General features: G+C 45.4%; 1 protein-coding gene across 1 annotated transcript in view; it reads right to left on the bottom strand.

Moving 5' to 3' along the window:
• LOC311123415 (inositol hexakisphosphate and diphosphoinositol-pentakisphosphate kinase 1-like) overlaps positions 1–13,664 on the bottom strand; it is a gene marked incomplete at its 3' end in the record, with an annotated part of 37,354 nt that overhangs the window by 11,876 nt on the left and 11,814 nt on the right. The window contains exons 6-23 of the mRNA XM_084197681.1: positions 12,407–12,561; positions 9,589–9,690; positions 9,239–9,400; positions 8,485–8,606; positions 6,913–7,014; positions 6,525–6,611; positions 6,013–6,088; positions 4,973–5,085; positions 4,354–4,439; positions 3,585–3,710; positions 3,380–3,501; positions 3,109–3,291; positions 2,005–2,146; positions 1,571–1,794; positions 1,082–1,209; positions 766–880; positions 536–643; positions 321–437 (exon numbers count right to left, since the gene is read on the bottom strand). Of these exons, the coding sequence (XP_084053807.1) occupies positions 321–437; positions 536–643; positions 766–880; positions 1,082–1,209; positions 1,571–1,794; positions 2,005–2,146; positions 3,109–3,291; positions 3,380–3,501; positions 3,585–3,710; positions 4,354–4,439; positions 4,973–5,085; positions 6,013–6,088; positions 6,525–6,611; positions 6,913–7,014; positions 8,485–8,606; positions 9,239–9,400; positions 9,589–9,690; positions 12,407–12,561 (2,270 nt within the window). The remainder of the gene's footprint in view (positions 1–320; positions 438–535; positions 644–765; positions 881–1,081; positions 1,210–1,570; positions 1,795–2,004; positions 2,147–3,108; positions 3,292–3,379; positions 3,502–3,584; positions 3,711–4,353; positions 4,440–4,972; positions 5,086–6,012; positions 6,089–6,524; positions 6,612–6,912; positions 7,015–8,484; positions 8,607–9,238; positions 9,401–9,588; positions 9,691–12,406; positions 12,562–13,664) is intronic.

The raw sequence follows: 13,664 nt of genomic DNA, 5'->3' as shown, positions 1-13,664 counted from the left end.
ATCCACGCTATAAAGCATGTGTGAAACGCAAACCTTGGCTGAAACGAATCCTGGACCTGCCCGAGTGGTGGGTTCAGGACCAGAGTACCAGGCTTTGTGACACGGCAGCCCGAGTAGCGTTAAACTTTTGTCATGTAGTCATGTAGAATGTGCATCTTGCAAATTGCACTGTGAAACGGTTATTTTCAGATCTTGTAAAAGCAAAATATATTTTGTAGAATTCCCAGAAATGCTTCATTTAACCAAACCAGGGTAGTGAATTTCATATGTGAAAACATCCTATTAGATTAACATTAGGACCAGACATTAAACACTGTTACCTCTGCGGAGGCGGGACGGAAGCCGAAGCCCATTGGTGCATTCTCCTCCTCCTCGCAACCTTTGACCCCAGGGCTGAAGTGAAGCTCCACATGAAAACGCTCCTCTGACGACGGGTCCTGAGGGACAGCACAAAGAGGGGTTAGTGAAAGAAAGGGAAACACACACACCCCTACACACTCACTACAGAAACACACACACACACACACACCACTACCTTGTTGTTGTCCTCATACAGCATGATAACTATCTGGGTCATGTAGTTGAGTTCAGAAACGGCACCAAGGTAGTCCATCGCCCGCTTCCACTGCTGGTCCTTCTCCTCCTGTAACACACACACCAATTATTGGATCGACTGTAGTTCTGGGTAATGTAGTTCTGTATCAGTCATTCTGGGAAATGTAGTTCTAGGAAACCGTAGTTCTTCTGTGGTAGTTGTGTACTTACGTCGAGCAGGCCTCCGTAGCGGAAGGTGCTGAGTAGAGAGTGGACGTGACTCTCGCTGGTGAAGTAAAGACGCGTCCGGACGTGGCGACCTGGTGACATCACTCCTCGAGAGTACCTGAGTCGCCAGAGAAAACATGTTTTATTATTTTTATTTAAGTTGCCATCAAACATGATGGACCCTGCAAACAAAGACATATTGGGACATAATTGACTGAGCTACAACTTCACGTTGCAGTTGCCTTTAGATCTAGGATCAGACCTTAAATCAGCGTCCAGGTGCAACTTGACTATTGCATGCCTGTGGGTCAAGACTCACAATGGATGGAGTTTGTTGACCGACTCATCCTCGTGGGTCCTCTGGAGGTCCAGCTGGATCTTCTTGACCAGAGGTAGGCAGTAGGCGTATGCTATGTCCAGCTTCTCCACTTTATTAATGCCGTATTCCTGAGGAGAATACACAAGTCGTGAGCAATACTCGCTGCCTAAGACGCACAGGGGTCAGAGCATTGCAATATACAAAGTCTGAGAGCATCTAAACAGTGACTGGTGTCCATCAACACTAGGTATGAGGAAGTCAGCCAGAGCTTGTGACACCCTGTGGAGTTCCAGAGTATCCATCTATCGCTTACGCAACTGACCCACCCAACCCTCCCTTCCTCCCTCATCTGTGGTTTGATGATTTCAGTGAGGATGTGTGACAACCTGAACAGCTCCAGAGTATCCATCCATCCCTCCAAAACAACCATCCATCCACCCATCCACTCACCATTCCATCCATCCACCCCTCCTTACCGCCCTCCCTCACCTGTGGTATGATGATGTCGGCGAGGGCTCGGGACAGCCTGAACAGCTCCAGCGTGTCCTCCAGGCCCAGCGTGGCGTTGTGCTGCACGTCGTACTTCACACAGTCATAGATGTCCGGGATCTTGCTGATGTCGTAGCGGCCGCTCTTCATCCGGAAGTCCCGCTCCAGCTTGGACCAGCGCTGCAGCATCAGCTCCAGAGTCTCACTGTGGTACAGCTGCAGGTCTGGGGGTCAGGGGTCAGGAGGAGGGAAAGGAATAAAATGAGATGATGAGAAGGAGGATGGAGGGAGGAAAAGAGGAGAGGAAGTAGCGGAGAGGTAGGAGAAACACAGTAGTCTGGGATTGGTACAGATCCACCTCGCCTTGTGCTGTACATTGCACCGAGCTGAAATAACACAATCACAGTGCTATGCTATGTTAACAAAGGGTGTACCTGCAGATTTGGGGTCCTCTAGTCTCTTGCGTATCTGGGAGGTGAGGCTCTGGATGAGTGTGTAGACCTGGTCGCATGTCATCACAGGGTTCTCCACAATCCTCATAGAGTTAACCACAGAGGCTGCACCTGTAGGGGCCAGCTGGATGGACACAAACACACACACATTACTCGCTGAAGAACAAAGAACATTATGCAATAATGAACAGCTTAAAACATCTAAATCCTATTTGCTTTCATTACAACCAATTACAGAGCCCAGAATGATCAAAGTGCAGTGCAATAACAGAGCAGAACAATTTCCATCCTCCTGAAGCAATCACTAGTCTCTACACATCACTATTGATTTTGCCTAGCTTCAGTGTGACTTAACCTAGCTTCAGTTTGACTTAGCCTAGCATAAGTTTGACTTAGCCTAGCATCAGATTGACTTAGCCTAGCATCAGTTTGACTTAGCCTAGCATCAGTTTGACTTAGCCTAGCATCAGTTTGATTTAGCCTAGCATCAGTTTGACTTAGCCTAGCATCAGTTTGACTTAGCCTAGCATCAGTTTGACTTAGCCTAGCATCAGTTTGACTTAGCCTAGCATCAGTTTGACTTAGCCTAGCATGTCTTTTACCATTCAGTAAGACTCATTAGAAAGGATGAGGAGGAAACTAAAAGCTTCAGAAAGGATTGGTGGAAAAAGAGAGCTTGTTCTGTTTGCAAACCTCATTAGGATTAAGCCCTTCCGGAGGCTAGATTTACTGAACATTGTAACAATGCCCATTTCTTTTTCACTCTAACCTCTTTTCTTTACAGCTTGCGTGTGTAATGGAGGTAGTATGGTGAACTACCTATGCTTTCCTGATAAGACTCATGTTAGCTCCCCAAGCTAATGCCTAGGCTAGGGCACACAGACGACTTGTGTTTGATACCTGGGTCGTATTCATGAGGCACAAAACCGATGAAAACGTCCCGAAGCAGATCGAATGGGCAGGTACTATCTACTAGCTTGTTTTCCTTTTCCATTGCACAAAGTTCTGCTACGGTGTGCCCTGAACACTACCCAGGTCGGTTGCACTTGGTGATTGGCTGAGCAGGAATTCATTGAAATCAATTACCCTATCGTAGTCCTCCTCGGTGAACTCCTGGTCTTTCTGCATGATCTCGTGGAGACGGGCCTTGACGCGGTGCTGGCAGCCGCTGAGCGAGTCGCTGTCGTTGTCCAGCAGGCCGTTCATGTTGGCACTCTTCACCATCTGCACAAGGATGGGCGTCAACTCTCCCTCTAACGCCAGCAGACCCTGCCAGGCAAACACGCAGATAAACACATGTACACACACAAACAGCTGTGACCTCTGACCTCGGACCCATGTGACGCCTAGTGGTTACCTTGGCGAAAGCTGCGGCGGTCATCTGCACTCTGCCCTCGTCAGACGCGTAGATCTTGAGGTCGTGTCGGTAGGTGCTGTGTAACCGTAGCAACCCGCACCCAGGGAACCCAGCGTAGTCTCCTAGAACGACAGACAATGGTCAGATGTTTTTTTCAGTGAACAGAGTTGGCAACAGTGTTTTGGTGCGTGTGTGTGTGTGTCACCTTGTCCTCCCGGGTACATGCAGCGGAAGGCCCTGCCCAGCTCTTCAGCCTGTACCCTGCCTGCCGGGGTCAGCTCCCCTCCCCACTTCAACACCAGTAGCAGAGAAGGGCACTCCTTACGTGTGTCTGTTGAACACCACATCAGCTTAACTAGCAATCAATTCAATCCTTCGTATTGTAAAACCTAAATTGAATGCCCAGGCTGGCTTTAACTGTGTGTGAAGTTGAGTTTGGTTGGAGACCAGTACGTATTGGACTCAGGCATTTAATACAATTCCTATCACTGATAGCCCAGTTTGAAATGACAACACTTTTGTTCCATTTAGCACAAAGCATTTGTTACAAATGGAGAAAGATTCCACAAAAGTAACTACAGATGGCCTAGCTACCACTCTGTGATAAAACTCACTAATTGGCAATACCGACTGTGTGTTTGACATGCAGGGCTCAAACATCTAGCGCTAGATAGAGAAACTATGACTATGAACTGGAGCAGAGTGGCTATTTGATGTGTTCATGTGAGGATAAACTGATACCCAGCTCTTACTAGAGACCAGTGTTTATTTGCTAGAATGTCATGTGATATCTGGCAACCATAAGCCACAGATGCTTGCTGGAGGCTTGGCATGTAATGGATGTTTTACAGTAGAACACTTTCTACAAATGCAACTCAGACATAAGCTAAAGTACGTGGTGCTGGTGGCTTGGGGAAAACTACCCCCTTATGAAAGTAGTAGATGTGAAATGTTTCCCTCGGTTTTCTCCATACCTTCCTCCTCGCTGGATGTTTTGGGCTGCCCATGGGGCAGGTAGGTGATCTGCACTTTTCGGTTGATCCCGGAAAAGTGGCCATACCTGGAAAAGACAGGAATAGGAAAAAGGGAGGACCATTTGTTATGACTGTCCCAATGTCCAGTCAATCATGCATTGAATAGCCTGGGTGTCAGTCTGTTTCTGCTTCAGCCAACTTGTCATTGTCTAGCTAGCCAAAACGTGCCTGGAAATCAGGGACTACGCAATGATAGTGTTGTCGAATGCAGAACCAGTCAGTCATGCAAAAAAAATGTAAACAGCCTCAACTTTGTTCTGGCTGCTTGTAGATCATGTTTCATCATCATGTTTCATCATCATAAAACTTGCACATTTTAGGAAAAGCATCTAGTTCAAAGGGAACTGATTCACTCTTCCTCAAACAATCTTTCAAATGTCTAAGAGTTACTTTACAGCTTTGTGGATCGCACAGACATGATGTGCTTTGTCCGGTTCATATTTTTCGGCAATCTAGTTCTGATGATTTCGATAGAACCACGACGGCCCAGAAAGTCAAGAAGCCCCAGGTGAGATTGTGTGCCTAATAACAGGTTGGCCTAGTTAAACACGTCACTCACATCTCCAGAACGGTCTTCAGCTGCTCCAGTTTGGATTTCTTCTCTTCGATCTCGCAGTCTTCTCTTCCATCACCCAGTTCTAGCAACAGTTGCCGAGCTATGTCCAGCACCTCCTAACCACACAAAGGAGATGGACAAAATGACTAAGCTTTTAACTGTCTTGTGGTTTAAACAAACAAATGGACAGTTGAAATTAGTTGTGTCAAATGGGATTCCTACACACAGCTTTGGCCCTCTAAACACAGGAATTGATACGTTTGTGATCAAAGAGCGGTGGGGTAGCTAACTAACTGTAAGTAAGTTAATTCTTTCACCCCACATTTTGCCAAGTTAGTTATATCTTACTAAGTACAGATGCAGTCAAATTAAGTGAAAAATCTCAACAACAAAAATATTATTCTTGGTCCTATGCAGTTGTTATTCAAACACACACACACATAAACAAAGTTTTCAATTTCAGATGAGAAGAAATGGTGAATCATGTGTGAGTAATTCCCAATATATCTAACCCACATCTGTAAGTAAGTTAACCATAAGTTATTTACAGTTAGTTAGCAATCCCTCCTACACTCTTTTGCTAGCTACCGTAACGTCTCCAAAAATGACGAGGTGGCCACAGTTGTGTTTACATTTTACCAAAATGTGACGTACACTAATCCACTTTCCATGCGTATTGTCCTCCTCCAAGGAGGACATTCTTTTCACAGTCTTGTGGTTAACACAAAACACATGTACAGTTAAAAGTTCAGTAAAATCACCCGTGTCAAATGTGATTCACACAAACATGACTGGAATTGATTTATTAGTTGGCTAAAGTGGGTAAAATAACAAAGATCAACAGTGAAGTATATCCCCTAAACGGCTACATACTATAGAAGAAACAAGAGAGGATATCATTTGTATAATATCAACGTTTCAGTAGAGGCCTTTCCCAAGACTCCAGAGAGAAAGGCCTCTGTGCTGAAACGTTGATATTAAACAGTAAATTCTAAAGCTCTCTTCTCGTGTGGCCTTGGTGGTCGCTCCTTCTATATAGTTACCTGCAGTTGTTTGGGCTTCTTCAGCTTCAATTTCCCTGTCTTGTAACCTCCGTATTTGTCAAACAAATCAAAAAACCTGTTGAGGAGAGATATTGTTTTTTATACCAAATTTATAAACAAATAAATAAGAGATCAGATCAAAGGAGATTGTTTGAGCTAATACACTTATTTTGTATATTTACATTTGAGTTATTTAGCAGATGCTCTTATCCAGAACGACTTACAGGAGCAATTAGGGTTAAGTGCCTTGCTCAAGGGCACATCGACAGATTTTTCATCTAGTTGGCTCGGGGTTCGACCCAGCGACCTTTTGGTTACTGGCCCAATGCTCTTAACAACTAGGCTACCTGACGAGTCGTCATGGAACAGTGGATGTCATGAAGCTTAATGGCTGGTAATTGGTCAGGATTATTATGACACGATTTAAAGACACAATAAAGTTTTTTTTTTACGCTCATGACTTCCAAGGCATTACACCTAGGCTTTACATGCATGGTTACCAAAGAACTCACATTGGATTCCGCACTTCCATCTTCATCTTCTGCTTAGGAGTTCGGTCTCCGTGGCGGATTATTGCGATGACACAGCGTAACTCCATCCTGATTGGAGGGAATGTGACAGTAAAGGAATATGAGTGAACAATGGTAGATTGGGGTAATGACCTTTACCCCATCACTGGCATGTCTAAATAAGCAGAACCTTCACAGTGAAGCCTGTTATCTATGAGACAGCAGTGGTTTTGACATTGTGGCTACAGTAAAGCTGTATGAGTGTACATTTGTCTACCTCAAAGTTTTTGCATCTACAAGTCTGTCTTAGCAAAGTATTTCCGATCATATGCACTAACATTCTAGTGTCGGTCTCTGTGTGTGTGTGTGTGTGTGTGTGAGAGAGACTCACATGGTGCCAGACGTGGTGGGAACGATGGGGATGTCCTCAGCCTCAGTAGGGATGGACCAGGGGATCTGGAACTGAGGCGCCAGCTCCCTCATCACTATATTACTGCAGAGGACAAGGAAACATAGTTACCATCATAGAAATACATTCTATTTCTACGGTTAACATACTGTCAACATGGACATTTACCAACATCTGGATCTTCTGACAGATACATAGCTTCCATGTAACTAGTGAGATAATGACAATAGTAAGTAATATAAAGTACAATTTCTTTCCCCTACTAGCACTGACTTTGATGATAGTTACTTTAATGAGGAAAAATGTACTTACTATGACTGAGATATGTGGTTGTCCCACCTAGATATCTTAAGATGAATGCACTAACTGTATGTCGCTCTGGATAAAAGCATCTGCTAAATGACTAAAATGTAGGGTATGAATCCGGTTAGTATTCATACCCTTGATTCAAACCCTTGAAATGATTCAGGATCAGCTGTCCCAAACGAAGCCCTAGGTTACCTTTAATCAGTTTGTGCTGAACTGGACTAGTTGTTATGGGCTTACAGAAGGGGGGTGGCCAATCTTGATACTGGAGGGTGCCAGACAGTATGTGCACGTTTTTGTTACAACCCAGCACTAAACTCAAATAACCAGTCTTCAACAAAGACCACAATTAGTCTAATCAACTACAGCAGGGGTGGAACTGAAGTCTGCAAACTGAAGTCTGCCCCTCTTGGACCAGGAGTCAGAACACTATGCCCCATCTCTTGGACCAGGAGTCAGAACACTATGCCCCACCTCTTGGACCAGGAGTCAGAACACTATGCCCGTCTTGGACCAGGAGTCAGAACACTATGCCCCCCCCTCTTGGACCAGGAGTCAGAACACTATGCCCCCCCCCCTCTTGGACCAGGAGTCAGAACACTATGCCCCACCTCTTGGACCAGGAGTCAGAACACTATGCCCCCCCTCTTGGACCAGGAGTCAGAACACTATGCCCCCCCTCTTAGACCAGGAGTCAGAACACTATGCCCCCCTTCTTGGACCAGGAGTCAGAACACTATGCCCTCCCTCTTAGACCAGGAGTCAGAACACTATGCCCCCCCTCTTGGACCAGGAGTCAGAACACTATGCCCCCCCTATTGGACCAGGAGTCAGAACACTATGCCCTCCCTCTTGGACCAGGAGTCAGAACACTATGCCCCACCTCTTGGACCAGGAGTCAGAACACTATGCCCCCCCTCTTGGACCAGGAGTCAGAACACTATGCCCCACCTCTTGGACCAGGAGTCAGAACACTATGCCCCCCTTCTTGGACCAGGAGTCAGAACACTATGCCCCCCCTCTTGGACCAGGAGTCAGAACACTATGCCCCCCCTCTTGGACCAGGAGTCAGAACACTATGCCCCCCTTCTTGGACCAGGAGTCAGAACACTATGCCCCACCTCTTGGACCAGGAGTCAGGACACTATGCCCCCCCTCTTGGACCAGGAGTCAGAACTGGCATACCCTGGCATAATGTAACCCTACGAAAATACAATATGACCGAAACAGCCCTCTGGCACATCGTACCCCAGGATCTTGGCACAGTCGTCGTAGTACTTCATGGAGTTCTTGACGAAGCTGAAGCCGTTGACGTCGCAGACGTAGGAGTGACCGTTGGCTCGGAGAAGGTCAAAGCCACACACGGTTTGCTGCAGCAGGAAAAAGAGTGTGAGTCAGATAGGGATGACATGCAGTGTAATTGGGGGTGGCATTATGGAGAATATCAATCAGGGGAAGAGGGGGAAGATTTACTTCTTGAGTTTGTGTTTGTTGATTCTCCTTTATATGACCTTAGTCTTTGACACACACACCCACAGCCGCCGTTCTGTTTTCTCTTGTCACTTCACTTATCAAAGTGATCGATCAGCTTGATTGTGCACTCAACAGCCTGCCTGGAGCTACAGTGAGTCAGACCTGGGTTCAAATAGTTTAAGTGCTTGCTTTAGCCTGCCTGGGGTGCTAGGTGGGTGGGGTTTCTACTTTTGGGACTTTTCTATTGTTTCCATTGCAACAGGCAAGCACAATCTAGCACAGCTAGGGTATCTAAAATAGTATTTGAACCCAGGTCTGCACTGTGTACCGGCTCATCAAATAGAAGAGAGGAGAAATCAATGACCAATTCCAAATCGACCCGTAGCCCCTACCCAGAGGCACCTGGTGTAGATTTTATCCAGAGCAGCAAACAGTTCACACCTATCGGCTATTCAGTAAAATGTGGGAATCGAACCCACAACCTTGGTGTTACCAGCACCATGCTGCAACCAACTGAGGCATAACTGACCTTGAATGCCAGGCAGACCTTGCGGGCCACCAGTTTCTCCATGGCGGTGAGCATGACGGGGTAGCGGATCTCCTTCCCCTCGCTGTCTCTCTCCACCTTCCCGTCCAGGGCAGGAGACTTCCGGGCCTCAGCGTGGGCATAGTCAGGCCCCACCGTATACACCTGAGGACACACACACACGGAGAGATTTAATACACCACGAGGTGCAGGGACACAGGCAACACACACACACAAGATAAACACACATATGTGGGTGTCTGTGCACTCACATAAGACACACACAAACAAACATGCATAGATACAGACAGATAAACAGAAATACAGACAGACTGACAAACACACACACACACCTTAACGTCCGTGCCATCCGTTGGCATGAACTCTTCGTAGATGTAGGAGCCAGTCTTCCTCACGTTGCTCTCTGGTGAGTACACACTGCTCCGGCTCCCGATCTACAGGACAGAGAGGCAACAGCGTTAGAACTGAGAGAACTATGTACTAACTCTCTACTGTTCTCTACAGCAGTGCTTCCCAAACTCCTTTAGCTCTGTGATCAACCGAAAGTTGTTGGTGTGAACCACCAACTAAACAACAGACCAATCGTTCTACAACTCAGAATAAAACCATGCACCAGTAGATGCCCAGTGGACTAAACACTTGGGAAACACTGCTCTTCAAATGATAGGATTACATTAGGACTGACTGAACGTCCACCATCCTACTCAACTGTAACCAGAGTCAAAGAGACTAGGGTTCATTCATAGGTACACAGTATGCAGTGTTGAACATAGCTTATGATCCATTCCATTTAAGAGGAAGAACGGTTGTTGCATGAACACTTACAGCAGCTTACTGCAGTCGACTGGGATTGAGAGGGATGCTAATAACGCTTGTGATAAAATCAGCTATTGGGATCGAATGGTTATAAAACCTGACAAAAAAATACATCGGCCCATTTTATGACAGGTTAAAAACAGTCCCGAAAGCCCTCTGAGAACATGAGGTAAGATCACACTGAATAAACAGACTAGGAGGCAACTAGAATTTCAATGAGCTGTTGAATATTTGGAGGACCATATATTAATATTGTAGGGTGAAGTTGCCCCTAGACGCTGATATTGGATCAGTTTTGCATTTCTCCCAGTAATGGTTACGGTTAGGATTGGGAGAGGGGGAGTTGATCCTAGATCTGTACCTAGATGATGTTTCACCTCAGAGCCTGTTAATAGAGCAGGAGGTAGGCCTAGCGGTTGTCATAATCAGGCAACTGGTGTGTACAGTTAACCACATACATATAGAATATGGAACATATAGGGCCAATTTCCCAAACACAGATGAAGCCTAGTCCTGGGGTCAATTCATTAGTTGCACACCGTAGCAAAACATTTTGGATAACGTTTTGAAACGAAAACGAGAGGTTGGTCTCTCCCAGTTTCGTTCCATTCGCGTCTGTTTGGTTCCTAGTGAATACATGCTTGGATTAAAAAGTGCTTGCTTTTTAGTCCAGGACTAGGCTTAATCTGTATCTGGGAAACTGCCCGATAAAATATAGCTAGATATAGAAAACATAATAGTTGACTGAAAGTATCACAGTTCAGACAGTATTTATACAACTGTGAGGGCCAGGTTACTACATGTTAAGCCCTTTATCTACCGCCCCAGAGTCAGAGGAACTCATGGATACCATTTTTATGTCTCTACATCCAGTATGAAGGAAGTTAGAGAGTTTTGCGACCCAACGCTAACCCCCTAGCATGCTGGCAGTTACCATAGACTTCCAGTCATTGCGCTAACTCTTGTTAGCAATTTCCTTCAAACTGCACGCAGAGACATCAATTTTTTTTATCCACGAGTTCATCTGACTCTAGGGAACTAGATAAAGGGCTTCATTGCCAAAATCTTGAAGTCTCCCTTTAAGAATGTTATGACTAAAGACACAAAAAACTAATCTTAAGATCTTATCCTCATCTTTCCTTTACCTTTAGTTATATCATCTAGGTGTTATACCGTCTTGGCAGTAGCATAGCAGGTGTTAAGTCTAAAGTATCCGGACCATCTGTCAGATCAGAAACTAACAGGTTCCTTTTCTTTGTTTGAGAACACTGCTGTAGTATAGTCATGGTTGTTCTCCTCCCTCTGTCAGAACAGGAGGTCTACATCCCAAATGGCACCCTGCTCCCCTATGTAGTGTACTACAGGGGCCCATAGGGCTCTGGTCATAAGCATCGCACTATATAGGGCATAGGGTGCCATTTGGGACGCAACCTAGATAAAAAGTAGGCTGTGTCTACACTTGACAGTTCATGCAGCTTTTGTATTCTGATCATAGAGTTCTGATCATGGAATGCTACACCTACATTTAAATGTGTCTACTGTGTCCACATTGCGTCTGGATTGCCCTTTCCCGCGCTATATTCAAATGCGTGTATGCATTCTTCAAACGGTGGAACAGGCTAAATCTTATAATAACACAACAACAACTGGATGGCAGTAGCCAACTACTGTAGCTAACCTCTAACTAACCAGCAAGCAAAGTTAAAAGGATTGCAAAGAGGTTAGCATAACTCTATCCAAACCCAAAATATGTTTTCTAAATAAGCCAGCCTTTAAGAAGCCAGCAAACAAGTTCCTCACACGCTAAGAACGCAATTCCTCCAACGTTTAATGAAAAAAAAGTTGCCTCTCGCTCCCAAAACACAACATTTCTGGAGACCTGTGGGTGGACTGACGTCGCCCACTGTATGCGCTTTCGGTAGCCTGATTGCATCCAGACTGAGGAGAAATCCACACACAATGCATCCCTGACCAACTCCTGAAGAGGGTCAGCCAGATCTGAACACAATCTGACCACACAACCACCTGTCTTTTCAATGCGATCCTCATAATCTGATAGCAGAAGTTGCATGTCAAGTGTCAAATTTAAACACAGCCCTAATGTCATCGTGTTCTTGCCTTGTTGACGAGCCCAGCCAGAGTGAGTGCCTGGTGTAACTTCACCTTCTATTTCAGTACCCTTAATGTGCTTTAGAATAAGTGCCATTATGGCTATGAGGACGCTGAGGGAGAAAGAAGCCTGGTCAAAAAGCTACCCCACGGCCCTTCCCATGTGGGTTAGACAGAGCAACGGATTGGGGTCATTCTTTAAGGTGTTACGGATCAAAATGTGACCTTTCTGAAGAGGCGCTGGCTTCCCCCTCCCGCTGAGGTGGGGTAGTAGATGTAGACGTTGTGGTCTTCAGCACAGACGGGTTTCTCCACAAAGGGTTTAGGGAACACCTCCCCATTCACCTCCACATGGTCTTCTCCCTCTACCAGGTTACACTCTGGGGAAGACACAAATACAGGGTTGTATTTAGTAGTGTACACCGGAGCTAAATGTTATGCAACAGAAAACGTTTTACAGCAAAACGTAGTTTCTTATTGGACAAGTTCAGGTTGGCCCTTTTCGCGTCGGCCCATTTTCTTCCGTTTGGTTTGTAGTGAATACGAACCAGGTACATTGTCAGTTCATCGTCAGTTTATCGTCATATTCAGACAATGGTCAGCCCTTTCAACAGTAAATAGTAACAGTATGATTCAACCAGTTGAACCTGTACATTACATAGAGTCCCTGTTTCAAAAACGGACAATTACGTCTTATAATACCTTTGACAGTCCGTACAACCCTGCCCTCATTCACTGAGCAGTGTTGTTTTATCAACATTCTCAAAGTATCATGGCAAGCAAACTAAATATTTGGCAGACTGAATTCCCTGAGGAAATCCTAATGTTAGAAACAAACAGCCGGTCACCCAGAGTCACGCATTTACTCTTCAAGCTACAGCACACAGTATTTTACATAAAGCAGGTTCTTAAAGGACCATTGAGTTGAGTCTGCTTCGGGTTCTTTTTTTGCCATTGAAATTCAAGTATCATGATACTGCATCATGAAAACACTAACTGACAGCTTAACCTTCACTAAGAAAGGGTTGTAACATTTTAGAAGCATTAGACCACAACCTTGATACTGTTTGACATCTAAGTTTGAACATTAGACTATTTTGATGTAACATCTACTGTCCCTACTAGCATGACTTCTAAACTGTAAATTGAGGTCGCTATTCTACGGACATTACACCCATCAGGGATGAGGAAGACATAACCCATTTAGTGAACTCTACCTTGCGGGATTGTGTTCAACCAGAGATATTAAAAGGGAAAATGGATGGCCTCCAAGTCACGTCACCGCACTCAGATATATCACAGTATGCTCAGACCCTAAGACACACTCACTCAGTCACTCACAACTGCTCCTCATTAACTGCTATATTTACCACAGGGTAAACCAAGTCAGCGTCGCAAATGGCACCCTATTCCCTATACAGTGCACTACTTTTGACCAGAGCCCATAGGGATGAAGGGAATAGGGTGCCATTTGGGACGCAAG

The sequence above is a fragment of the Coregonus lavaretus genome (assembly GCF_964263955.1).
Source record: "Coregonus lavaretus genome assembly, contig: HAP1_SCAFFOLD_733, whole genome shotgun sequence".
Lineage (NCBI taxonomy): Eukaryota > Metazoa > Chordata > Actinopteri > Salmoniformes > Salmonidae > Coregonus > Coregonus lavaretus.
This window is presented reverse-complemented; position numbering and strand designations above follow the sequence as displayed.